Source organism: Nothobranchius furzeri, chromosome 19 (genome assembly GCF_043380555.1).
Source record: "Nothobranchius furzeri strain GRZ-AD chromosome 19, NfurGRZ-RIMD1, whole genome shotgun sequence".
In the NCBI taxonomy this organism is placed as follows: Eukaryota; Metazoa; Chordata; class Actinopteri; order Cyprinodontiformes; family Nothobranchiidae; genus Nothobranchius; species Nothobranchius furzeri.
In genome coordinates this window covers 17,185,076-17,205,421 of record NC_091759.1, presented here as the reverse complement: position 1 = coordinate 17,205,421, position 20,346 = coordinate 17,185,076, and the positions used below count along the sequence as shown (strand labels likewise).

The 20,346-nt window shown below is 40.4% G+C and overlaps 3 protein-coding genes and 1 long non-coding RNA gene across 5 annotated transcripts; all 4 read left to right on the top strand.

The window, feature by feature from the left end:
• Positions 1 to 4,535: 4,535 nt before the first annotated feature.
• Positions 4,536 to 6,463, top strand: LOC129154528 (HMG domain-containing protein 3-like). Its single transcript, XM_054734250.2, has 6 exons — positions 4,536 to 4,744; positions 4,822 to 4,923; positions 5,009 to 5,199; positions 5,285 to 5,426; positions 5,511 to 6,159; positions 6,259 to 6,463. The coding sequence occupies exons 1-5, from the start codon at positions 4,615 to 4,617 to the stop codon at positions 6,059 to 6,061; spliced, it is 1,116 nt and encodes a 371-aa protein (XP_054590225.2). The 5' UTR covers positions 4,536 to 4,614; the 3' UTR covers positions 6,062 to 6,159; positions 6,259 to 6,463.
• Positions 6,464 to 6,559: 96 nt separating this feature from the next.
• LOC129154529 (uncharacterized) lies at positions 6,560 to 7,239 on the top strand. Its single transcript, XR_008559833.2, has 4 exons — positions 6,560 to 6,714; positions 6,800 to 6,919; positions 6,996 to 7,043; positions 7,124 to 7,239. It is a non-coding gene; the product is annotated as an uncharacterized lncRNA (long non-coding RNA).
• Positions 7,240 to 7,337: 98 nt separating this feature from the next.
• LOC139064306 (structural maintenance of chromosomes protein 5-like) lies at positions 7,338 to 9,331 on the top strand. Of its 2 annotated transcripts, XM_070547679.1 has the most exons (6): positions 7,349 to 8,182; positions 8,280 to 8,330; positions 8,419 to 8,463; positions 8,546 to 8,610; positions 8,687 to 8,795; positions 8,916 to 9,331. In XM_070547679.1, exons 2-6 carry the CDS (start codon positions 8,322 to 8,324, stop codon positions 9,186 to 9,188), a joined length of 501 nt encoding a protein of 166 aa, XP_070403780.1. In that variant the 5' UTR covers positions 7,349 to 8,182; positions 8,280 to 8,321; the 3' UTR covers positions 9,189 to 9,331. The 2 variants fall into 2 exon arrangements, 1 of the variants encoding a protein (XP_070403780.1); XR_011517381.1 differs by lacking the exon at positions 8,546 to 8,610 and having other exon boundaries at positions 7,338 to 8,182.
• Positions 9,332 to 16,337: 7,006 nt separating this feature from the next.
• On the top strand, positions 16,338 to 20,346 carry tmem222b (transmembrane protein 222b). The gene is made up of 6 exons (XM_015976793.3): positions 16,338 to 16,495; positions 17,087 to 17,171; positions 19,211 to 19,242; positions 19,324 to 19,420; positions 19,505 to 19,635; positions 19,804 to 20,346. The coding sequence occupies exons 1-6, from the start codon at positions 16,377 to 16,379 to the stop codon at positions 19,886 to 19,888; spliced, it is 549 nt and encodes a 182-aa protein (XP_015832279.1). The 5' UTR covers positions 16,338 to 16,376; the 3' UTR covers positions 19,889 to 20,346.

The window sequence follows — 20,346 nt, the reverse complement described above, 5'->3', positions numbered from 1 at the left end:
TCATCCGCGTCTGTTCTGCATCCTGGGGCACAACAGGAATCTACCATATTTCCTGTCTGATTGAGTTTTCTGACAATAACAAATAGTCCAGCTGCCGGCTTCTGCATGCCAATATGGCGCCGTTTCGATTTGAACTGTTGCATGCCGGGAGAAGTGACGTCAACTCCCGGAGCTCTGTTGTGGCTTTTCTGTCTCAGAATAGAAGGGTCTGGCTGCGGCTGCTGTGGAGCTCCACAGTAACCGGAAACATGTGACCTCCACACTAACCGGAAGCACGTGACCTCCACAGTGGCCATAAACACTCATGGATACCGCGGACGTCTTGCAAAGGTTGGGACAGTCTTTCTTAAATAAACTTGCCGTTAGTGATTTCATAATTCTGGTTTTCTTACAATGATCATGTTGCCACTTTTTTTTGCGTTACAACAACATTCCTTCTTATTTAAATTTTTTTCCCATCGTGCTCCATGGCAGAGAAACACACAGATATGCTTTTTCCTGGGCCTGGTTTAAGTAAGAGAGTTGGATTAACGGCTTCTGTCGGCGAGAAGAAGAAAAAACACATTTTGCATTCGAGTATGATTTATTGTTGGCGTCAGAGATGCAAAATAACGAATACTTCAATACTGTACTTAAGTAGAATTTTCTGGTATCTTTACTGCTGTACTTTTTTGTGCCTACTGTATACTTTATACTTCTACTTCTCACATTTGAGCACGCGTGTCTGTACTTTGTAATCCGTACATTTGTAAATCAGCCCCCTGCACGCGTGCTTTGGACGCAAGATTACTTCAGAATTTTGTACATAAATTATATTTTATACCCTGTACTTCTTACTTCCACTTGACTAAAAAGTCGAGTCAATGCTTCTACTTTTATTTGACTATTTTTAAACAGAGGTATCTAAACTGTAGTAAGGAACGTGTGCACTTTTGACACCACCGTAAATTTTGTCACAAACAGATTTATATATTTATCAATACTTCTATTCGTTATTCTATTCTGTACAGCTTTTTTATTGCCCAGATTTTAGTTAGCCCCTGTTCAATTGACTGTTATATGTCAATAGAAACATATCTCACAAATGAAAGTGTCTTGTAAAATGTTTTTTTTTCAAGAAGTTTCCTCCCAAATCTATTACATGCTAACTGTAATGTGTTATTTCTGCTAAAACCTGAACTTAAATGTGTATATGCTGTTTATCTGTTTTTCTCTCTGTTTTAGATGCACATATCAATCTGGAATTCGGGCTTAAAGCCAGAATTGCAGGAATGCAACACGTGCTGCAGAGGACTCTTTCACTGCCCTCTGTGCCCCACTTTCAGCCCTACTGTCAGGGCAAAGATTGAGGAGCATCTAAGTGTGCATATGAAAAATGCTTTGCATTTCAACGGTATGTTTGTATTAAATATACTTTATAGTTATAAATATGCACTTTTTAAAGCACTTCTGCAGTATCTTTGTTGACTTAAAAGTTGCTGTTGACATTGTACAGTTCAGTGCATTCATCTGCCACAAAACAGCGTTTTTATAAAATATATTTTATTTACTTTTCACCACTTTTCTTGACATAACTTTTGTGATCCATACCATTTTGCTTTCATTATTGAGTTTGGCTTGAATGTTTTTGTTAACATGTACAATCTGATTGTTAGATAAATTGATTGCATTCTATACAACTACATTTAAATTACATCTGTTTCTTTGTTTGTTTGTTTTCTCTTACAGATAAAATGATATACCGGTGCAGGCTGCCTTGTAGGACAGCAGGACACTTTCACTGCCCTGTCTGTAAGACTACAATCATACGGCGTGGGGATATGGCAAGGCATTTATTGTCTTGTCAGCACTCTTCAATGCCAAGTCAGCCACCATTATCAGGACTGCTCCCCGTTGAACTCTCCGAGGAGACCCGTATTCCTCCGGCAGTACACTTCGAGGAGCCCCGTGTAGTGAAATAGAGTGATGTAACGATCTAGAGTTGTATTTTAATATACTGTAAGTAGATCTAGTTTTATAATCAGAAGATGGGCTGTTTTTATCATCAGGGAGTTTAATTAAACACTCTGTATTGACTTTGAGACAAGAAAAGAGAGAGAGAGAGTTGGGATCGTTTAAGAAGCTTTAATTTCTTAATTATAAATTCTTAACAATCTACCAGGACTAACTCTTTGATGGATGAAAATGGATTTGGATGTTGTGTTGGTGCGTGTGTGCGTGTGTTGTTCAGGATCTTTAGGCTGACGGAGCGTATCTGGTTGTTATGACTACGGACCACGAGGCTTCGGAAGCTGATGACATGAGCAGCTATTTTGCCGTGTACGTACCCTGTGGAGTCTCCCAGGTAGATCAGGAAATGCCAGGTCCTAGGACCTCGGATGTGTACTGGAGCTGGTTGAAGCAGCGGTCACAGCACGTCAGAGCCCGTCTGAAGGGTCGACCCCGGTACCATCGGCAGCGTCAGCTAGTGGTGCTCTTATTTTGAAGGGACGTCGTCTTGTTGGTAAACAACAGAAATCTCCAGTAGCTTCACAGTTCTCAGTTAAAGAAGAAAGCACATCCGGCCAGGCTGTACTTCTCTTTCGATGACGGTGGAACCCCGTAGGACTTCCAACTGAACAGAACTGAAGTCAAAATGGAACTCCTCATAAAATGGCGTTGCCTTGTTTTTATATATCTGATTTGTTTTAAGTTTCAGTAAACGGGATTGGACACTTTAATTCAACAAGCCAGATTCTCTTACGGCAGCCGAAAGCTCTGATTGGTTGGAACAATGTGTCATGCGTTTCTATGGAGATGAGGGTCAGTCTGTCTGTGCAGTAGTCCTGTTTTCATTAAACACATAAATCATGACATCTTTATTCCACGGATCATTCACTTGATTATTATTGATCAACATCTGTTTCAATTAGCTTTAATCACAAATTAAGTACTTTGATTATTGAAAAGCGTTCTTCTTCTCCTTCTGGCTCTTCTCCTGGAATGTAAACAGTCTGAGGAACACCCGACCTTGGCGTTTTCTACACGGGTGTTACTGTGTACAGGGGCAGCTGTGTGGAGCTGAAAATTATGAACTTCATAACGTTACACCCGTCTCCCCCCCAAGGTTTTGTCTTCGGTGTCTGAACCATTTTCTGAATCTTTGGTAGAACATTCATATGCTCTACCCTCTGTGTTCAACAAAACTGCAGCTGATGGAAAGTCCATGAAAAAAACATGCCCTCACTGTGGCCTTACTCTTCGTACCAAAAACTACAAGGCTCACCTGATGAGGAAGCACTCCAACCAATCAATAGATGTTTGCCTGGCCAGTCATCTGCAGTGTGTTTGTGCAGATGAAACTACAGGGTTATTTGCTGTGCAGAGAACGGGCCATGGGTTTTCTGTGCCAGTTCACGTTTAGAGGAAAACATGGGGGATGTCTCACAATATCAGATGTGAGCTGGAGGAATGTCAGCAATACCAGTTGCTGGCCCAGCAGAGCGGACTAGGCTTCAGTTTATGTGAGCACCTTCGCTCACTAGATTACTGCCGAGAGACTGTAAAGGAGGTTTTTCTTCAAGAGCACATCGTGATGGAAATGGTGGACCTTAAATTATTTGGAGAGGCCAAAGCTGCTACATGCATAAAGAGGCAGAAAGCTGCCCAGATGGCACATGCTCCACTTTTTGTGAGGGTGGATTTTGGTGGATCCTCAACACAGATCTGTTTGTCTGTATTTGAGCCGGAAATACACAGTTTCTGCCGTCTTGGCAGAATATTTGTGACTTACAATGCTCTGTGGAACACCTGGCATTGCGCTTGTGCAAAGCCACGAACATCATGTCCTCATAAAAACATAGCTAAGTGGCATCTCTTCCAGACACAGAGAGACATCTTCAAATCAACCGTACCACTATTATCAGGCACCCCATCACAGATGACTCAGGAGATTTCTTCCTTTGAGGACAATGCTGCCGTTGAAAGGAGTATACGCTATATTTTTAAAGAGAAAAAAAATTCCTGTATCTCTTCCAGAAAATGTCATCTCACAGAAAATGGATCATCAGAAACAGCTCTTTCCATGTGAAACGTTGTGCCAGGTGTGCCCAGAGCACCCAAAACTTGATGAGGCTGTTCTAATTACCAATAAAGCGAGGATTGTCAGCATGATGGGAGTGATTGAGAGTAAGTTTTAATGAATAAGATTAAACATCAGTGTGAAATAATCAGTTATAATTGTTCCTATACTAATGTTTTGACATTATTGTGACTTGTCTTTAACAGATGTTTCAACACACCATAGATTGTGTCCTCAGTGCCACATGGTCTACAGATACCAGGAGTGGACCGATGGGCTTCACAACTTTGACAACCACGTTGTTTTGTCTCTTGAACTCTGCCTTTTTCTGAGAGAAAATCTGCAGGTGAGGATCACAAAAATAAAATGTACTCATCTGAAGATTGCTTTAAAAATGTGTTTGTGTCATTATGATATGTTGGTGCCCAAATTTAAATATCTGTAATCATAGTCTTCTTCACCCTATTGTCATATTACAGAACCATGTTTCCACTTCAAGGGTCATTGACTCATTGGAGGGCTTAAGAAGAGTGAAGTTTCCTTCTAGGGATACCATGTTTCATGCTTATTGCCATTTTGAGGCTTTGACTGACACAGACTATATGTACTCCTGCATAAACTGTGGGTTTCACCCCCCTGTGGTAGTTATGGACTTACACAGAAAAGGGGTGTTCAAGTTAGCAGGTAAGTTTAATGTACATTTGTGTTCATAGTTCATTGTGTACATTATGTGCATGTTCTTATGAGTCAATTTATTATAGTGAGTGACCTCAAAGCCCCGGAAGACTTCAATGGTGAACATGACATTGAAGGTTTTTGGAACTCTGTTCACCTGGAAATGATAAGCCGTGGGTTTTTTCCAAGTAAGTAATGGCAAAAACTCATTGAAAGTCATTCAGTGTTTTAAAGTAATTTAGATTGTAATTAAAAACATGCCATTTTCTGTAGGCGGCACGAAGAATCCATTTTCAGTTGCACCAAGTTACACGTCCTGGGCACCGTGGATCGGGAATGAAACTCGTACAAGTGACATTGTGCTTAACACAGAGTTTCAAAAAGTAGGAATAAGCTCTTCACATGAAGCAAAGCTTAGCAGTGTCACAGAAGACCGTCTGTTGGATGAACTCGCAAAACAAAAGGTAACATTGCTTTTATGTTTTTTCAGAAGATGTGACATAACGTTCAGGGGTTGTTCCATTTACATTTTTCCCTAATTACTGTCAGGTTGGAGTGGTAAGAAAATTGTGTAAAGCATGCAACTTCGACTCCAAAGGCTCCCGCTTTGATCTCATCACCAGACTGAGGGAGAAGATGAAGAGCAGGCAGACATATGATAAGGTGTTTCAAAGCATATGGGGTGCCTCTGGTAAGCATCACTTAGTGATTATTAGAAGTAGCATTAAAATATGTAATTACAATCACAAACAACTTTTTAAATCTTTGCTTGCAGGAGGATGGTCTGTAATACTATGTCCACATGGCATTGTATACAGCGTTAAATTTAATCTTCGTGCTGAAAGTCCCCGGGATTTTGCTGACCTTCTCCTGTCCTGGAAGCACATGCCAAACGTCTGTGTTTACGATTTTGCGAGGGGTTTGGCGGCACACACCAATTTGCGGGTTCCTGATAAACTGCCATTTCACCCACATGAAGGTCGACTGGCTGAGCCCACTGAGGAAAATGTCAAGGCTGCACAGGATGGAAGCCTGAAAGTGAATCTTCCATGGCTACATGAATGGATGGATAGTGTAAATGAAGATCCTCATCCTGTCACTGGATCATCTGACCATTATGTCCTGGATGACAGATTTCATGAGGGAAAAACAAAAGATCCCAAGGACATATTACGCAGAATTCAACTTGTCCCAGAGCTGAAAGGCTGGCTGAACAGTCAAGTTGTTGAACAGTTCTTTGCAAACATGAGGAAAAGCAATTACTTTTTAAGTAACATGAGTCCATCCACACGTGTTTCTGATGAGGAATATAACTCATCATTATAACACTGTCACCAACAAGAAACTTCTGGACAGGCAGCTAAGACATGGTCGACTTGGAAAGATCAATATCTCATTGTCGGCACTGGGTCAAGCTGTCGTAGGTAGGTACATGCATTGTCTCATGACCAGAACGCTACCATTGGTCACATGTTAGATTTGTTCCTATCTGTGTGTTTATATTGTTTTCTTTGTGTACCTAGCCCCACAGGTGTGCAGTAAACCCAGAGAACCCACAGAAACGGTGTTGAACCCAGCACCTTCAATGTCTGGTGACACTGGTAAAATTTCTTATTTTGAATAGTGATTGTCATATATAGGTGAAATAATAATCTTGCATTCATTATCTTGTTGTAGTTGCGGGCTCGTAAACGAACTTATCTGCTGTTTCAAATGAATTTCCTTCTGTAAACAGTGCTTATTTTTCTTGCATTTGTATGCATTTAATATGCATTCTATGCAGTGTTTTGTCTGAAAACTGTTAAAGTCCCTACAGATCCTCGGGAAGGAGTTGACAACAAGAAAGCCAAAAGAAGGTCAACAGATGCAACGTTTCCTGACCTGTGTGGACCACCGTGCGAAGCTCTGACAAAGCCTGAGAACATTTTGGCCAGCCGTTCATCGTGGTGTTTGTACCGCACCCTGGCCAACAACAGCTTGTATGTTAAAGTTTTCAGATGTCGCAAAGTGCAACGTGCTTATCTGATTTTGTCATCCACAGTCCATGATATCTCTGTTTTTTAGCTCAACTATGTTCTGGACATCAGCAGACCCAAAGATGAGCTGATTGTTGAAACGTCTTCTGGATGCCTCACGCGGGCAGATTTTTGGACACTGGGTTTAAACAAAGAAATGGAATCGACTGTAAGTATTTTGTTTCTATGAATATGAAATAATAAAGTGTACTTTCATTTTTTTTTTATGATTTTTTCTGTTTCAGATTGCAAATGGCTGTTTTGAGCTTATCACTAAAATTGTTCAGTCAAAGGTACTGTATGTTGTATAGGATGATTGTCAAGCTTTAATTTAAAGAGTTGTTGTTTTAAATGTGCTGTTTTTACATTCTAGGGGATAAGCATTTACATAGAAAACCTGTATGTCACCCGGACTCGGCTTGCACCCTATGGCTGTGATACATTGCAGTCCTTTCCTGTAAGTGTACCGTCCTTTAAAGAAACAAGCAAGTGATCAAAAAGATTATTTTTTTTATAACTTTGGTGAGAGTTCATATACAGAATACTTCAAAATAAAATTCTGTTTCAGACTGAAGCTCAGAGGATGGACATCATAGTTCTCCCTCTCTGCTCATTTCCAGTTGTGTGTAAGTCTTGTTTTTTGACACATACACACTGTTAGAATGTTGCTATGTGTCTGAGATGTATTCAAGCTTTTATGACGCAGTTTCAAAAGTCTTTGATTGTGATCGCTTGCAATGACATTGTTTTCAGGTTTGAAGCCATGGCTAACTGTCTTTTAGGTACTGAAGCCACCTAGAAGAGAAATCCTCTTTCTTGACCCGTTACACACAAAGGCAGGATTTGGTGGCCAACAATATGTTTCACTTTTGAGGTCACATTTTTATAAGCATTTTTGGTTTGTTCCAGAATTTTCGGGAACCTGTTCAGTGTTCCAGGTTAAGTGCATGATCATGTTCTGCTGATCTTGAGTGTTCACACATACAGTACACTCACATGCTTTTTTTATAAACTATATCAGCACGATGCTTCAACATTTTATTCTATTTCTCATCTTCACATTCTGATCGTCAGTGATGCTGTCTTTAGATGAGTTTCAGACATAAATAGGGTCTTCAAACATTTTAGTTTAACATAAAACACCATTAAATATTAGTTTATAAAATATGCCAACCTCAAATTAAAGCTGAAAATGCTTTATTTTGACCAACTGTGAGCATGTGACTGTACTTTTTCATTTTGTTATGCTGTTTTGTTGAGGTCGTGTTCCTAAGACCTGCAGTTACAGTTGGTGCTATTAGCAATAAACATTTCACACCCATCATGATGATGTCTGTTAACTTGTGAATGTAACTGCCTTGAAAAAAAAAGGAATCTTGCAGTGAAGCTCATTCCCGGGCAGTGGTCAGAAAAAAACAGCTTTGACTTGAAGGTATGTGCTAGTTTAAGTGTATGGTGAGTAATATGAATTACACTAGTCTTCTTTTAAGGGATTTTATCAACGAGCCTTTATTTTCAATGTAATACAGGGTTTTCCAAGCCAAGACTACGGAGTTGACTGTGGGATCTTCATGCTGATGGTAATTTTTCTCTTCTCTTCTTGAGATTCATACAGAAGCTAATTTAAGCTTCTAAAAAAATGACATTGTTATTTTTTCTTCCAAATAGTCTGCTCTGTACGTGGCACTGGATGCACCATTTGACTATACTATAGTAAGTATTCTATTTACTTTCACAGCAATGGAGTCTTGAATCTTTTGAAAGTTGTTAAATATGTTTCATATTAATATTTTAGTCAGACATGCCCTACTTGCGTAAATGGTGGTGCTTGCTGTTGATGGAGAACTTTGATCTCAGGAGGTATTTATATTTTGACTTCTGTTCTATGTTGTGTTAAAGTTTACACTCCTTAACAATATCAACATTTTCTGTTAAGCTCTGGCAAGCTATTTGCACACTGGAGAGAGGAAGCCAAAGCTGTGCTTGAAGGACAACACGTGCCCATTTTCAGACTGAAAAAGCGCAAGTTCCAGGAAGTCAGTCAGGTCAGTATTCACTTTAAACAGTAGTGTAATTACATGGTTAGTGACATTTGAATAACTGTCAAAAAAACTGTTCTGCAACAGAGAAATAGCTATGTTTGTATCCCCATGTGCCTGACACAGGAGCCAGCAGTTGTTGAAGATCTGCATCCTGCTGTGCAGTGGGTTGTCCAAAATAAGGCACTTTTCCGTGGACACGTAACAATGCCAAAATATCTGTCCTTAAATCAAGGGGACCAGCAGAGGGTCTTAAGAGACATGTCAGAGGAAGAAGACACTGGAGCAGCAAGGGACATGTTCCTCTTTGTTTTTCAGTTTGCAGAGGACATGGAGCTCTTTTTGAAAGCATGTGCTGATGAGCAGGGACTAAGGGTCAGTGCTATGTTTGACATGTAATGGACAAATGAAGGCACTGACTGTGTTTGTTTGTTTGTTTAATATGTCGTTGTTGTTGTTTTTGTTTTGTTTTTGTATAGTACAAAATTCCAATTAAACTTATTTCAAAATGTTGTTCACTTGATTCTATGTCCATACTTATAATAAAGGATTACAGTATAACAGCATTAAATGTAAATGTAACAGCATTTTTTTATACTTGTAATTTCCAAATAAAAAGCTTGTTGTTGATATTAACAGTAAAGAATTGTAATCAATAATAATTGTATACATTTTAAACATTAGCACTCTGGGCTCTATCCTGGCCATTTGTGGCCACTTCACTCAAGATTCACTTTTTTTTTTTTTTTTTTTTGACTGCTGCACTGCAGTGGACCAAAAGAATGACACGGGTTTGATCTTAAGGATCTAATAGTTGTGTGTGTTGTGCATGACATTGCCACACAAATATGTATTTGCAAGATAGAGTAGAATAAATTATGACGCATCAAATATTACATAGGCTGCAGTGAATTTCTGTTGATACAGACTATTGAGCTTTGAGTTTCCCAGGCAAACTTAGCTTTGAAGCATATGCTAAAAACACTTTTACTCTTGTACACTTCATAACAAGACAGCATAACCAAAATATTAACAAAATATATATTATTAAAAAATTCAAAGCTGCAGCACATACAGCAACAAACACTGTTAGTAAATGTGTCCTGGAGTTTATGCAGGTACAGAATGTGCTGCTGCTGTAAATAAGCCTAACAGCTTCCAGATCACTTATTTTTCTGGACAGATGGTAGGAAGGGCATCACTGCTCATTTCTACAGTCTCCCAGATCTTGGAATACAATGCCTTTGTACCATGGAACCACTTCACAGTACTAGGAGTCCATTAAAACCTATAAAGAGAGTGATCCTGGAAGAAATGGGGCACACACTAGTGACCTCAACAATTGCAAGACAGCCTTTTCCCCGATGCTCAGATGGGGAAAAAAGGAACTTTCATGAAGACATTAGGACTTTATCACCGTTGAACAAAAATAATAGTGCATAATAATCAATGTTGATGTTAATCGATTAGATGTCCCAGACTCTACTATTAATAATACAGCAGTCCCTCGTATATTGCAGGAGTTACGTTCTAAAAATAACCCGCGGTAGGTGAAATCCATGAAGTAGCCAACTTTATTTTTTTACAATTATTATAGATGTTAAGACTGTAAAAACCCTTCACTACATGCTTTATGCACTTTTCTCAGACGGGCACGCTTCTTAATGCTCTCTGATCGCTATGGTAACGCGTAAATAGTTCTTTCAAAATAAGACACACAACTACAACCATACATTTCACACAGGAGCCTTTTATTTCTCAGCAGCATCATAAGTAACAAAATCACAATTTAGTTTTCGCTGTCAAGGTCGATTTAACTAAAGTTACGTGTTTCCGGCTACTGTGGAGGTCACGTGTTTCCGGCTACTGTGGAGGTCACGTGTTTCCGGCTACTGTGGAGGTCACGTGTTTCCGGTTACTGTAGAGCTCCACAGCGGCCGCAGCCAGATCCTCTCAAGAGCATCTGGCTGCAGACATCAGCTGGCGTCTTTGCCGTGACAGGAAATGACGTATCCGGAAAAAATGTGTCATTACTTCGCCGGAAGTAGTTTTTTTTTTCAGGTCATTACCTTCGCCGGAAGTAGTTTTTTTTTCTTGAATACGCTTTATTGACAAACCACAAAAGTAGTTTGAATTTTTCAAAACCATACCGTGTTGTTTTTCTCTTCGATTTGTACATATTTAAGAGAAAAATTACACGGTGGGTCATTACCTTAACCAGAAGTCATTACTTTCACTGGAAGTAGTTTTTTAAAAAACAAAACTTACCGGAAAAAGCTTTTAATTTCGGATTTTTTTTTCTCTTCAGATCTGGACTGGCAAACTTAAGTAACGTTGTTACCTGCGTTGCATGAAAATTGAATATTAAATCCCTTTGTTTTTCAGACAGGGAATTTTTATGACAGTAGCACATACATACACACACACATGTATATATGTATACAGGTGCTGGCCAGTAAATTAGAATATCATCAAAAGGTTGAAAATATTTCAGTAATTCCATTCAAAACGTGAAACTTGTACATTATATTCATGCAATGCACACAGACCAATGTATTTCCAATGTTCATTACATTTAAATTTGATATTCATAAGTGACAACTAATGAAAACTCCAAATTTGGTATCTCAAAAAATTAGAATATTCTGAAAAGGCTGAATATAGAAGACACCTGCTGCCACTCTAATCAGCTGATTTACTCAAAACACCTGCAAAGGCCTTTAAAAGGTCCCTCAGTCTTGTTTTGAAGGCACCACAATCATGGGGAAGACTTCTGACTTAACAGCTGTCCAAAAGACAATCATTGACACCTTGCACAAGGAGGGCAAGACACAAAAGGTGATTGCTAAAGAAGCTGGCTGTTCGCAGAGCTCTGTGTCCAAGCACATTAACAGACAGGCGAAGGGACGGAAAAAATGTGGTAGAAAAAAGTGTACAAGCTCTAGGGATAACCGCACCCTGCAGAGAATTGTGACGACAAACCCATTCAAAAATGTGGGGGAGATCCACAAAGAGTGGACTGCAGCTGGAGTCAGCGCTTCAAGAACCACCACGAGGAGACTCATGAAAGACATGGGATTCAGGTGTCGCATTCCGTGTGTCAAGCCACTCCTGAACAAGAAACAGCGCAAGAAGCGTCTCGCCTGGGCCAAGGACAAAAAGGACTGGACTGATGCTGAGTGGTCCAAAGTTATGTTTTCTGATGAAAGCAAGTTCTGCATTTCCTTTGGAAATCAAGGACCCAGAGTCTGGAGGAAGAGCGGAGAAGCACAGAATCCACGTTGCATGAGGTCCAGTGTAAAGTTTCCACCGTCAGTGATGGTGTGGGGTGCCATGTCATCTGCCGGTGTTGGCCCACTCTGTTTCCTGAGGTCCAGGGTCAATGCAGCCGTCTACCAGGAAGTTTTAGAGCACTTCATGCTTCCTGCTGCTGACCAACTTTATGGGGATGCAGACTTCACCTTTCAACAGGACTTGGCACCTGCACACAGTGCCAAAACCACCAGCACCTGGTTCAAGGACCATGGTATCCCTGTCCTTGATTGGCCAGCAAACTCGCCTGACCTTAACCCCATAGAAAATCTATGGGGTATTGTGAAGCGGAGGATGCAATACGCTAGACCCAACAATGCAGAGGAGCTGAAGACGACTATCAGAGCAACCTGGGCTCTCATAACACCTGAGCAGTGCCACAGACTGATCGAGTCCATGCCACGCCGCATTACTGCAGTTATTGAGGCAAAAGGAGCCCCGACTAAGTATTGAGTGCTATACATGCACATTCTTTTCATGTTCATTCTTTTCAGTTGGCCAACATTAGAGAAACAAACATTTTTTCATTGGCCTTTAGAATATTCTAATTTTCTGAGATACCAGATTTGATGTTTTCATTGGTTGTCACCTATAAATATCAAAATTAAACGTAATAAACATCGGAAATACATTGGTCTGTGTGCATTGCATGAATATAATGTACAAGTTTCACGTTTTGAATGGAATTACTGAAATATTTTCAACCTTTTGATGATATTCTAATTTACTGGCCAGCACTTGTATATACACACACAATAAAAGGCTGTAAAGTGAATTAAAAAAACATATGGATAAAATGAGAACACGTTAAACTAAGACTTTTCAAAATGTGCAAACAAAATAGTACTTGCTAAATATTCAGTTTTATTGTTAAGCCCAAGATGAACTTTTGACCTACACCAATTGCTAAATACAGGACTCCCAGAAGCAGTGAAAAACATTTCAGCAACACTCCTCTCTCACCAGCAACAAAAATTAGTTATTAAATATCCATAACACTGTCCTATTGTGTATCACAGCAGCTCATTGCAACAGAATTTAACTACTACAGCTGATAACTATTTAGCTAGTTGGTATTTATTTTGAGTGAAAGACAATAAAACCAAAGAAACACTTAATTTCACAACCATTTTATTTTGGGTACAAATGAATTTGCTGAAGCATGGCTTTCTCAGCTGCATATCGATTCATCCCCTCCCATTTTTCCAACACTTTTATTGTTACCTGAAAAACATGCAGGATTACTTCATCGTCGTCGTCTTCCTCCGCTTATCCGGGTCCAGGTCGTGGGGGCAGCATCCCAACTAGGGAGCTCCAGACCGTCCTCTCCCCGGCCACCTCCACCAGCTCCTCCGGCAGGACCCCAAGGCGTTCCCGGACCAGATTGGAGATGTAACCTCTCCAACGTGTCCTGGGTCGACCCGGGGGCCTCCTGCCAGCAGGACATGCCCGAAACACCTCCCCAGGGAGGCGTCCAGGAGGCATCCTGACCAGATGCCCAAACCACCTCAACTGACTCCGAGTCCCTCGCGGATGTCCGAGCTCCTCACCCTATCTCTAAGGCTGAGCCCGGCCACCCTATGGAGGAAACTCATTTCGGCCGCTTGTATCCGCGATCTCGTTCTTTCGGTCATTACCCAAAGCTCATGACCATAGGTGAGGATTGGGACGTAGATCGACCGGTAAATCGACAGCCTGGCTTTCTGACTCAGCTCCCTCTTTACCACGACAGATTGGTTCGGCGTCTGCATCACTGCAGACGCCGAACCAATCCGCCTGTCGATCTCCCGATCCCTCCTACCCTCACTCGTGAACAAGACCCCGAGATACTTAAACTCCTCCACTTGAGGTAGGACCTCTCCCCCGACCCGGAGTTGGCAAGCCACCCTTTTCCGGTCGAGAACCATGGTCTCAGACTTGGAGGTGCTGATCCTCATCCCAGCCGCTTCACACTCGGCCGCGAACCTACCCAGCAAGAGCTGAAGGTCAGAGCTGGGTGAAGCTAGGAGGACCACATCATCCGCTAAAAGCAGAGACGAGATTCTCCTGCCACCAAACTCTGTTAAGGATTACTTCATACACTGTCAAATGTTTTCGAAAAGTAACTTTTATACCAATCACTGCTGAAGACTGCGTTGTACCTCTGGAACAAGGACATCAAACACCAAGTCCAGAAACTGGAACTCTCCCTTCTTTATTAGTTTATCTATTCCTGGGCATGAACCAATCCGCTCCGTCAGCTCGTCAACCTATAAAACACGTTAACAAAAAAATGAACAAAACGTTCCTCTCAGCATTAGACAACGGACCCAGGTGGCCCACTAACCACGCATCCACATAAATAAATGTGATGCAGCTTATTGTAAGTCAGTATACATTTACCTGTGCATCAGCAAAGTGGAACATCAGTGGCTTTAGTCTTTGCTTTAATTTAAGCGAGACACCTGGATTGTGCCACAGATACATGAGGCCAGACTTCACTCCACCGCTGCAGAGATCCTTATACAAAGTCTGAGTAGAGACAAGAGTTAAAAATTAGCAACATTACCACAGAAAACAAGGGATTGCATTATCCTATGTCCAATTTTAGAGTCTTAAAATATTATAATTAAACATTACCTTGATTTCACCATCTGAAATCACTGCCTGGGTTCCATTTTTCAAAGCCTCGATTGTCCTGTAATTTAGATAAAAATACATCTTATTAGCAAATGAAGAATACAAGCACATGTAAGGAGTTTTGTCAGTGTCACTTGAAGAAGTCCAATATTCATTTTAGATCTATATTTAAGGCCTCTAACTCCTGAATGATTTGCAGCTACATGTGCTTAAATCCGGTAATATTAATATAAACCAAACCCGATCAAAGCAGTCAGTCGACAAAAATATCTATTTTTTATAAGGTTAGGATTATTCTGAAACAGAATCAGAAGGAGGGCGGCATTAATTAGAGAAGCGGCTACTATTTCAAAGTTATTGTACCTGTTGCAGGACACCTGAATTGTGCAACCACAGTAGAATGACCCAGCACACCACACACAATAACTGAAAAATATTTAGAGATATTGAAAGCTAAGCTTGTCCAGAAAAAAAAAAAAAAATTTCTGGGTGCACAGGACCAGTTCCAGTGTGGGCCAGATGCTGAAAAATAAATTGATAAATCTGTCTTTTTTGAAGTTTCACAAACCAGAGGAAGGTTTCACAAATCACAAACTATGTTTTATGCATTCCTACGAGCCCAGAATAATCTAAAACAGGTTTGAAGAGTGTATGTATTGTAGGTTTTGAGCTAGAGCAGAATAAAAATGGTCAGAGTAGAGAAAAATTGGGTGTATTAGCCCTTTAGCCATTTCCCGAATCGGAAGCTAACTTTAGCCTCCTATGAAAACTAGAGATTGAAATCACTTACAAATCTCTGAAAATCTATGCTTTTTGATTAAAAAAGGGTATTAATAACGTTTCAGTCAAGTCAGTATTAGAAATCGTGGACTTTATATCATATCTAAATTATATATAAAGTTAATATTATTACTTTAACTGTTTTAACAAACAGGGAGACCAGAAAAATCAAATAGCTAAGTTAAAGCTAAGCTACAATTGCTGATAGCTTTATTTATGTAGCTTTTGTGTTAGCTAGCTTGTGATCTCCCTGCATTCGTTAATATTGATACAATTAGCTATGAAACACGGTGCCTTTGCAATAATTCTCTGGTAAAGCTTTAAACGCTATAGTGCCTACATTTAAGAACTAAGAACGGTTGCAACAATTAGTTAATTTCATCCTTATCTTTCTTTCTTTATCTATCATCCTTATCCTTACCTTTCCTCAATTGAAACCCGCCGAGTATGGTTGAAACGAAAACAACGTAGCGGCCGCCAAAAAAGGACCAACTTCCTGCCGAGGTCTTTCACTCGTCGATTTTCCGGTTAAAGTAATGACACGCCATCTTGCTCTCGACACACCAGCTGATGTCTGCAGCCAGGTCCTACTCGATCCTCTTGCCTCAGAAGCCTAGCCAGTGTCAAGTTTAGCCGAATTATCAAGTGCGCTTCCGCTGCCTTTCAAAGTAAAACCTCTCTCCGAACTCTCTGCGTTTATCTTTCACTGTTTGGAAAATAACAAATTAAAGCCATGTTTGCATTTTGCGGGTCTTTTAACGAAGTTAATGAAAATTTTCAATTTATTTTACAATGTTTTCCATGTTTTAACTGTTATTGTGAAGGTACAAAGCACAGTTTCCGGGTTGTGGCTGGGTTCCGGTTCCATAGCTGGCGATGGCGGATGTTGTTGAGAATGACAGCATGAAGAATTATCAAATAGCGTCTGAGAAAATCAACCCGGCGGATTGTCGCTATCCTTATTGCATCGTCTGGACACCCATCCCCGTTTTGTCGTAAGTTATGTCCGCTTGTGTTGGTCAGTCAGCTTTTTAGAGAGACGGAACAAAAGTAAACAACCTTCATAAGCTAAGCCGGAACTGCTTTCTCACACACGGTTGTTGTGCGTCTATTCCTACAAATATAACCCCGGAATGCTTTCTTAAAATATACTTGATGGCTTTGAACAGACTTGCTTGGACAGAGTAAAATACGGAAGAAAACAAGCTAGCAAACAAAACGGGTTGAAGGTTTTACGACCCCAAACTCGTGACGTACAAACCACGTAGTGGTTACTCTATTAGAGTTGTGTTATTATGCGTTTACTTGCAGTAAACCCTAAATAATTGTCTGTTTTTACGAGTTTGGACTCATTTGTGCCATTTTTCTCATCTACAGCTTACTCGATTTTAAATCCATTTAAACAGTATCAAGAAAAAAAAACAAATTTAAGGAAACTGTTTTAGAATCTGATTTATTATGATCTATTTGCGATGTTTACTGACCCCATTTCGCTGCAGATGAAGATAATTAATTATAAGTTAAAATATCAAACGCTTGAGTAAAATAAAAATAATAACAATGATTTTTGTTTATTTCTCATGCAGATGGCTGTTTCCATTTATTGGTCACATGGGAATCTGCACTTCCACTGGAGTCATCCGGGACTTTGCTGGACCCTACTTTGTCTCTGTGAGTAATGACTGTGTTGCTTGAAAGGGTAACTGCTCTAAGGTGACAGAAAATAACACTACACATAGTTGAAGTTCACACAGGATGACGGCTACACTCTTTGCACACAAAAGGGCAAAACTACATGACATGAGCTTTCATGGCATACATTTCTGAGTAAAGTATAATTTAAACAAATCTGAAGAGCCAAATTCTTAAACAGCTTTGATAGAAATAAAAACTAATGGTAACGCTTCCTTTTACAGTCCCCTTATTACTAAGCACTTACATGGTAATGACATAGTAAGTTAAAGTGTATTATTCTTTCTGAGTTCTTAAACAGTTATTGTCCCTCGTTCTCCTCCACCTCTTTTTGTTTTTATTTGTATTAATCGTTTCCAGTAAATACTGCTTTAAACTATAATTACACTTTATTACAATTATACACTTTAGTTACACAATAATACACTTGAACTCACTATGCAATTACCATGTAAGTACTTAGTAATTAGGGGACTGTAAAAGGAAGCGTTACCAAACTAATATCTTTGGAGGCCATAATTTTTAGAAGTCGCATGCTAATTGTCTCTGCTTAAAAGCATTTTAAATTCAACCCTTTGTTGTTATTGATTTGTGGAGCGTTTTATCAAAGTGTTGAGTTTTTGTTTAAGGAACACTTTAGTTTCCCGCTTAAAAACCCCGCAGTCGTAGTGGCCGGCCGCCATCTTGGAAAGGTCTCTATTTTACCCCAGTGCGTTCATCTCTACAGAGTAAGGTATGGCATGACAATTAAAATATAAATAAACAAAATAAATTTAAATGTAAAATCCTATCAGGTAGGCCAGAAAAGTCACTAGTAATCCCATGTGATCTGTTTTCAATTGTACGCTGGTTGTTGTAACTGTAGGCTGCACAGAAACAGGCAGAGTTGCTCACTCTGCATTGACTTTGGAGAGTGAGGAGACTCATCCAATATGGCCGTAAAGCTGTTACACTCTCCAGCGCCCATATGTATTCATATCTATGCCTGCAGCAGCTTGCTGTACCTGGTGCTAACAGCAAGCTAATGCTAACACAAACGTACCTATTACTAAAGCCTGATTTATGCTTCTGAGTCTGCGTCGGTACAGAGACACACAACTCCATTATCATCTTTGTGAGGACTCTCCGGCAGGCTATAGAGTCAAGCCCGTCGAGCCCACTTTTCTAAACATCCGTCAAGCGAGACGGAGAATGCAAGCTTGTGATTGGTCAGGACACCGCTTTTGTCAACAGCACCACCATTGCGCCCTCAAAAAAAAAAGAAAGCCGAAGAGATCTAGCAACAGACACAGAGAAGCTTGAAGAATACTTTGCAGAAAAACTCTTAAAATATAAAGGTTTCATTGACCCGTGACTGGATGAGTAAAAAGATACAAAGCAAGCTTTTTATTCGTGGATGGAAATGACAGGAAAAGTGGGTTTAGAGGTGGCGAGTGCATGAAGAGGTGGAGGAGAACGAGGGACAAATTTCTCTGTGTTAAAAAAGTATCTAAAATACTAAAAACTGTACACTATCTTGGACCAGATACGTGACAGGATACACCAGAGCAGCGCTATGCCCTCTGTTGTCCTGGCGGGGAAACGGAAAGGTGCAAGAGCAAAACATTTCTGTCAATGCGCGTGCATCTTTCCCTTCATGTGGAGATGACGGAGAAGCATTTAGGCTTAAATAAGCCACAATGTCAAAAAACAACACTATTTTTACTTACATATCCAGTGGCAGCAAAGCCAGGCCACCATTGGTCCATGATTTCATAGCTTCCATCAGCTCCCTCAAACTAGTGTATGCCGGGCCAATGTTCACACTGGTTTTAGCTCTTTACTTCCCCTCCGAATACATCACTCTCCTCCTTTTTACTGCCAGGCTGTGCCTAATATGCAAAATTCTTCTTCTGCTTTTTACTGACGGTCATCAATTTCAAAAAGCCAACAGCTTTTACAGCAAGGCTTGAAAATGTAAGCATGTAAAAGGCCAGAAATCTTGAGGAAACAGCTAAACACTTGTTTTTATTTTACAGGAAGACAATATGGCTTTTGGGAGACCTACAAAGTAAGCAAACCTTAAAATAGTTCCATTGTTTTTAAAATGGTGAGAGCTAAACTGTAAGTTTAACATGTGATCACACTGCAGGTACTGGATGCTTGATGTAAGCAAAGTGTACACGAGTGGCTCTAATGCCTGGGACAGATCAGTCCACGATGCCTCTGAGGAGTACAAACACAGGATGGTAACTACATGACTTAGTTTGTGTTTGTTTTATTAGGGCAGACGTAAGGGTGGTAATCAGTCTTTCTTTTCTTTTCTTCCATAGCACAACCTGTGCTGTGACAATTGTCACTCACATGTCGCCATGGCGCTGAATCTGATGCAATATGAAAACAGCACGTCGTGGAACATGGTCAAACTCTGTCTCCTCGCTTTTATTCATGGAAAATATGTCAGGTAAGACAGATTCTGTGTAGTCCAGCAGGATTTGCCCTCAGGTTGCTGAAAAGACCATCTCTGCATTCTTAGTGTTTGCACTGCAATAAATTTGACACGAGTGTCCATCTTCTCACCTTTACTTCCTGTGTTGTGTCCCCTCCACTGGGTTCTCTGGGCCCAATCCAGCTGTGTTGGCTTTTTGAAGACCTGGCTGCCTTTCATGATGCTCGTAGGTGTCATCCTTACAGTCGCCCTGGCTCTGAACCTCTGATGACTCAGCGCGGTGGGGTAAGGACATAGTGGGACTCCGCTGAGGCGTTTGGACACCAGTGGAAGGAGGCGTCATCACACTGTGTCAAACAAACGTAACCAAGGATGTGAACACCGCTCACAGCCAGGAGTGGGTTATTAGTGTTGAAGCGATATCACATTAGGGATGGTCATCTGTTTGTAACCATCCACTCTGAGACTCTTATTCTACGTCTGCGACCACAAAGTCCTCACCATCTGTGCTGTCATACAAACAGTTTCAAAACACCTCTATATAGTTGAGTTTCTAGAGAAACGTGGTTTGGCGGGATATCCCATGATTCAGTGCTTCCAGACAACTATTATTTCCTCTGATGGGCTCAAACGTTTCATCATTTGGTGTTCTTTTTTTCTTGCATTTCCTGCTTGATTCTAATCCTACTTCTGACACTTAAATTAAAGGTCCGGCGTGTATTCTCC

What these genes read in the sequence shown, in the direction of transcription:
- LOC129154528 (XM_054734250.2), top strand. Translation starts at nt 4,615, where the DNA reads ATGTTTCATGCTTATTGCCATTTTGAGGCTTTGACTGACACAGACTAT. An exon ending in AAGCCGTGGGTTTTTTCCAA is followed by an intron (nt 4,924 to 5,008) that starts GTAAGTAATGGC and finishes CATTTTCTGTAG; the next exon opens with GCGGCACGAAGAATCCATTT. An exon ending in ATGAACTCGCAAAACAAAAG is followed by an intron (nt 5,200 to 5,284) that starts GTAACATTGCTT and finishes AATTACTGTCAG; the next exon opens with GTTGGAGTGGTAAGAAAATT.
- LOC139064306 (XM_070547679.1), top strand. An exon ending in GAGAACTTTGATCTCAGGAG is followed by an intron (nt 8,611 to 8,686) that starts GTATTTATATTT and finishes TTTTCTGTTAAG; the next exon opens with CTCTGGCAAGCTATTTGCAC. An exon ending in AGTTCCAGGAAGTCAGTCAG is followed by an intron (nt 8,796 to 8,915) that starts GTCAGTATTCAC and finishes TGCCTGACACAG; the next exon opens with GAGCCAGCAGTTGTTGAAGA.
- tmem222b (XM_015976793.3), top strand. Translation starts at nt 16,377, where the DNA reads ATGGCGGATGTTGTTGAGAATGACAGCATGAAGAATTATCAAATAGCG. An exon ending in GCTTTTGGGAGACCTACAAA is followed by an intron (nt 19,243 to 19,323) that starts GTAAGCAAACCT and finishes ATCACACTGCAG; the next exon opens with GTACTGGATGCTTGATGTAA. An exon ending in ATTCATGGAAAATATGTCAG is followed by an intron (nt 19,636 to 19,803) that starts GTAAGACAGATT and finishes GGCCCAATCCAG; the next exon opens with CTGTGTTGGCTTTTTGAAGA.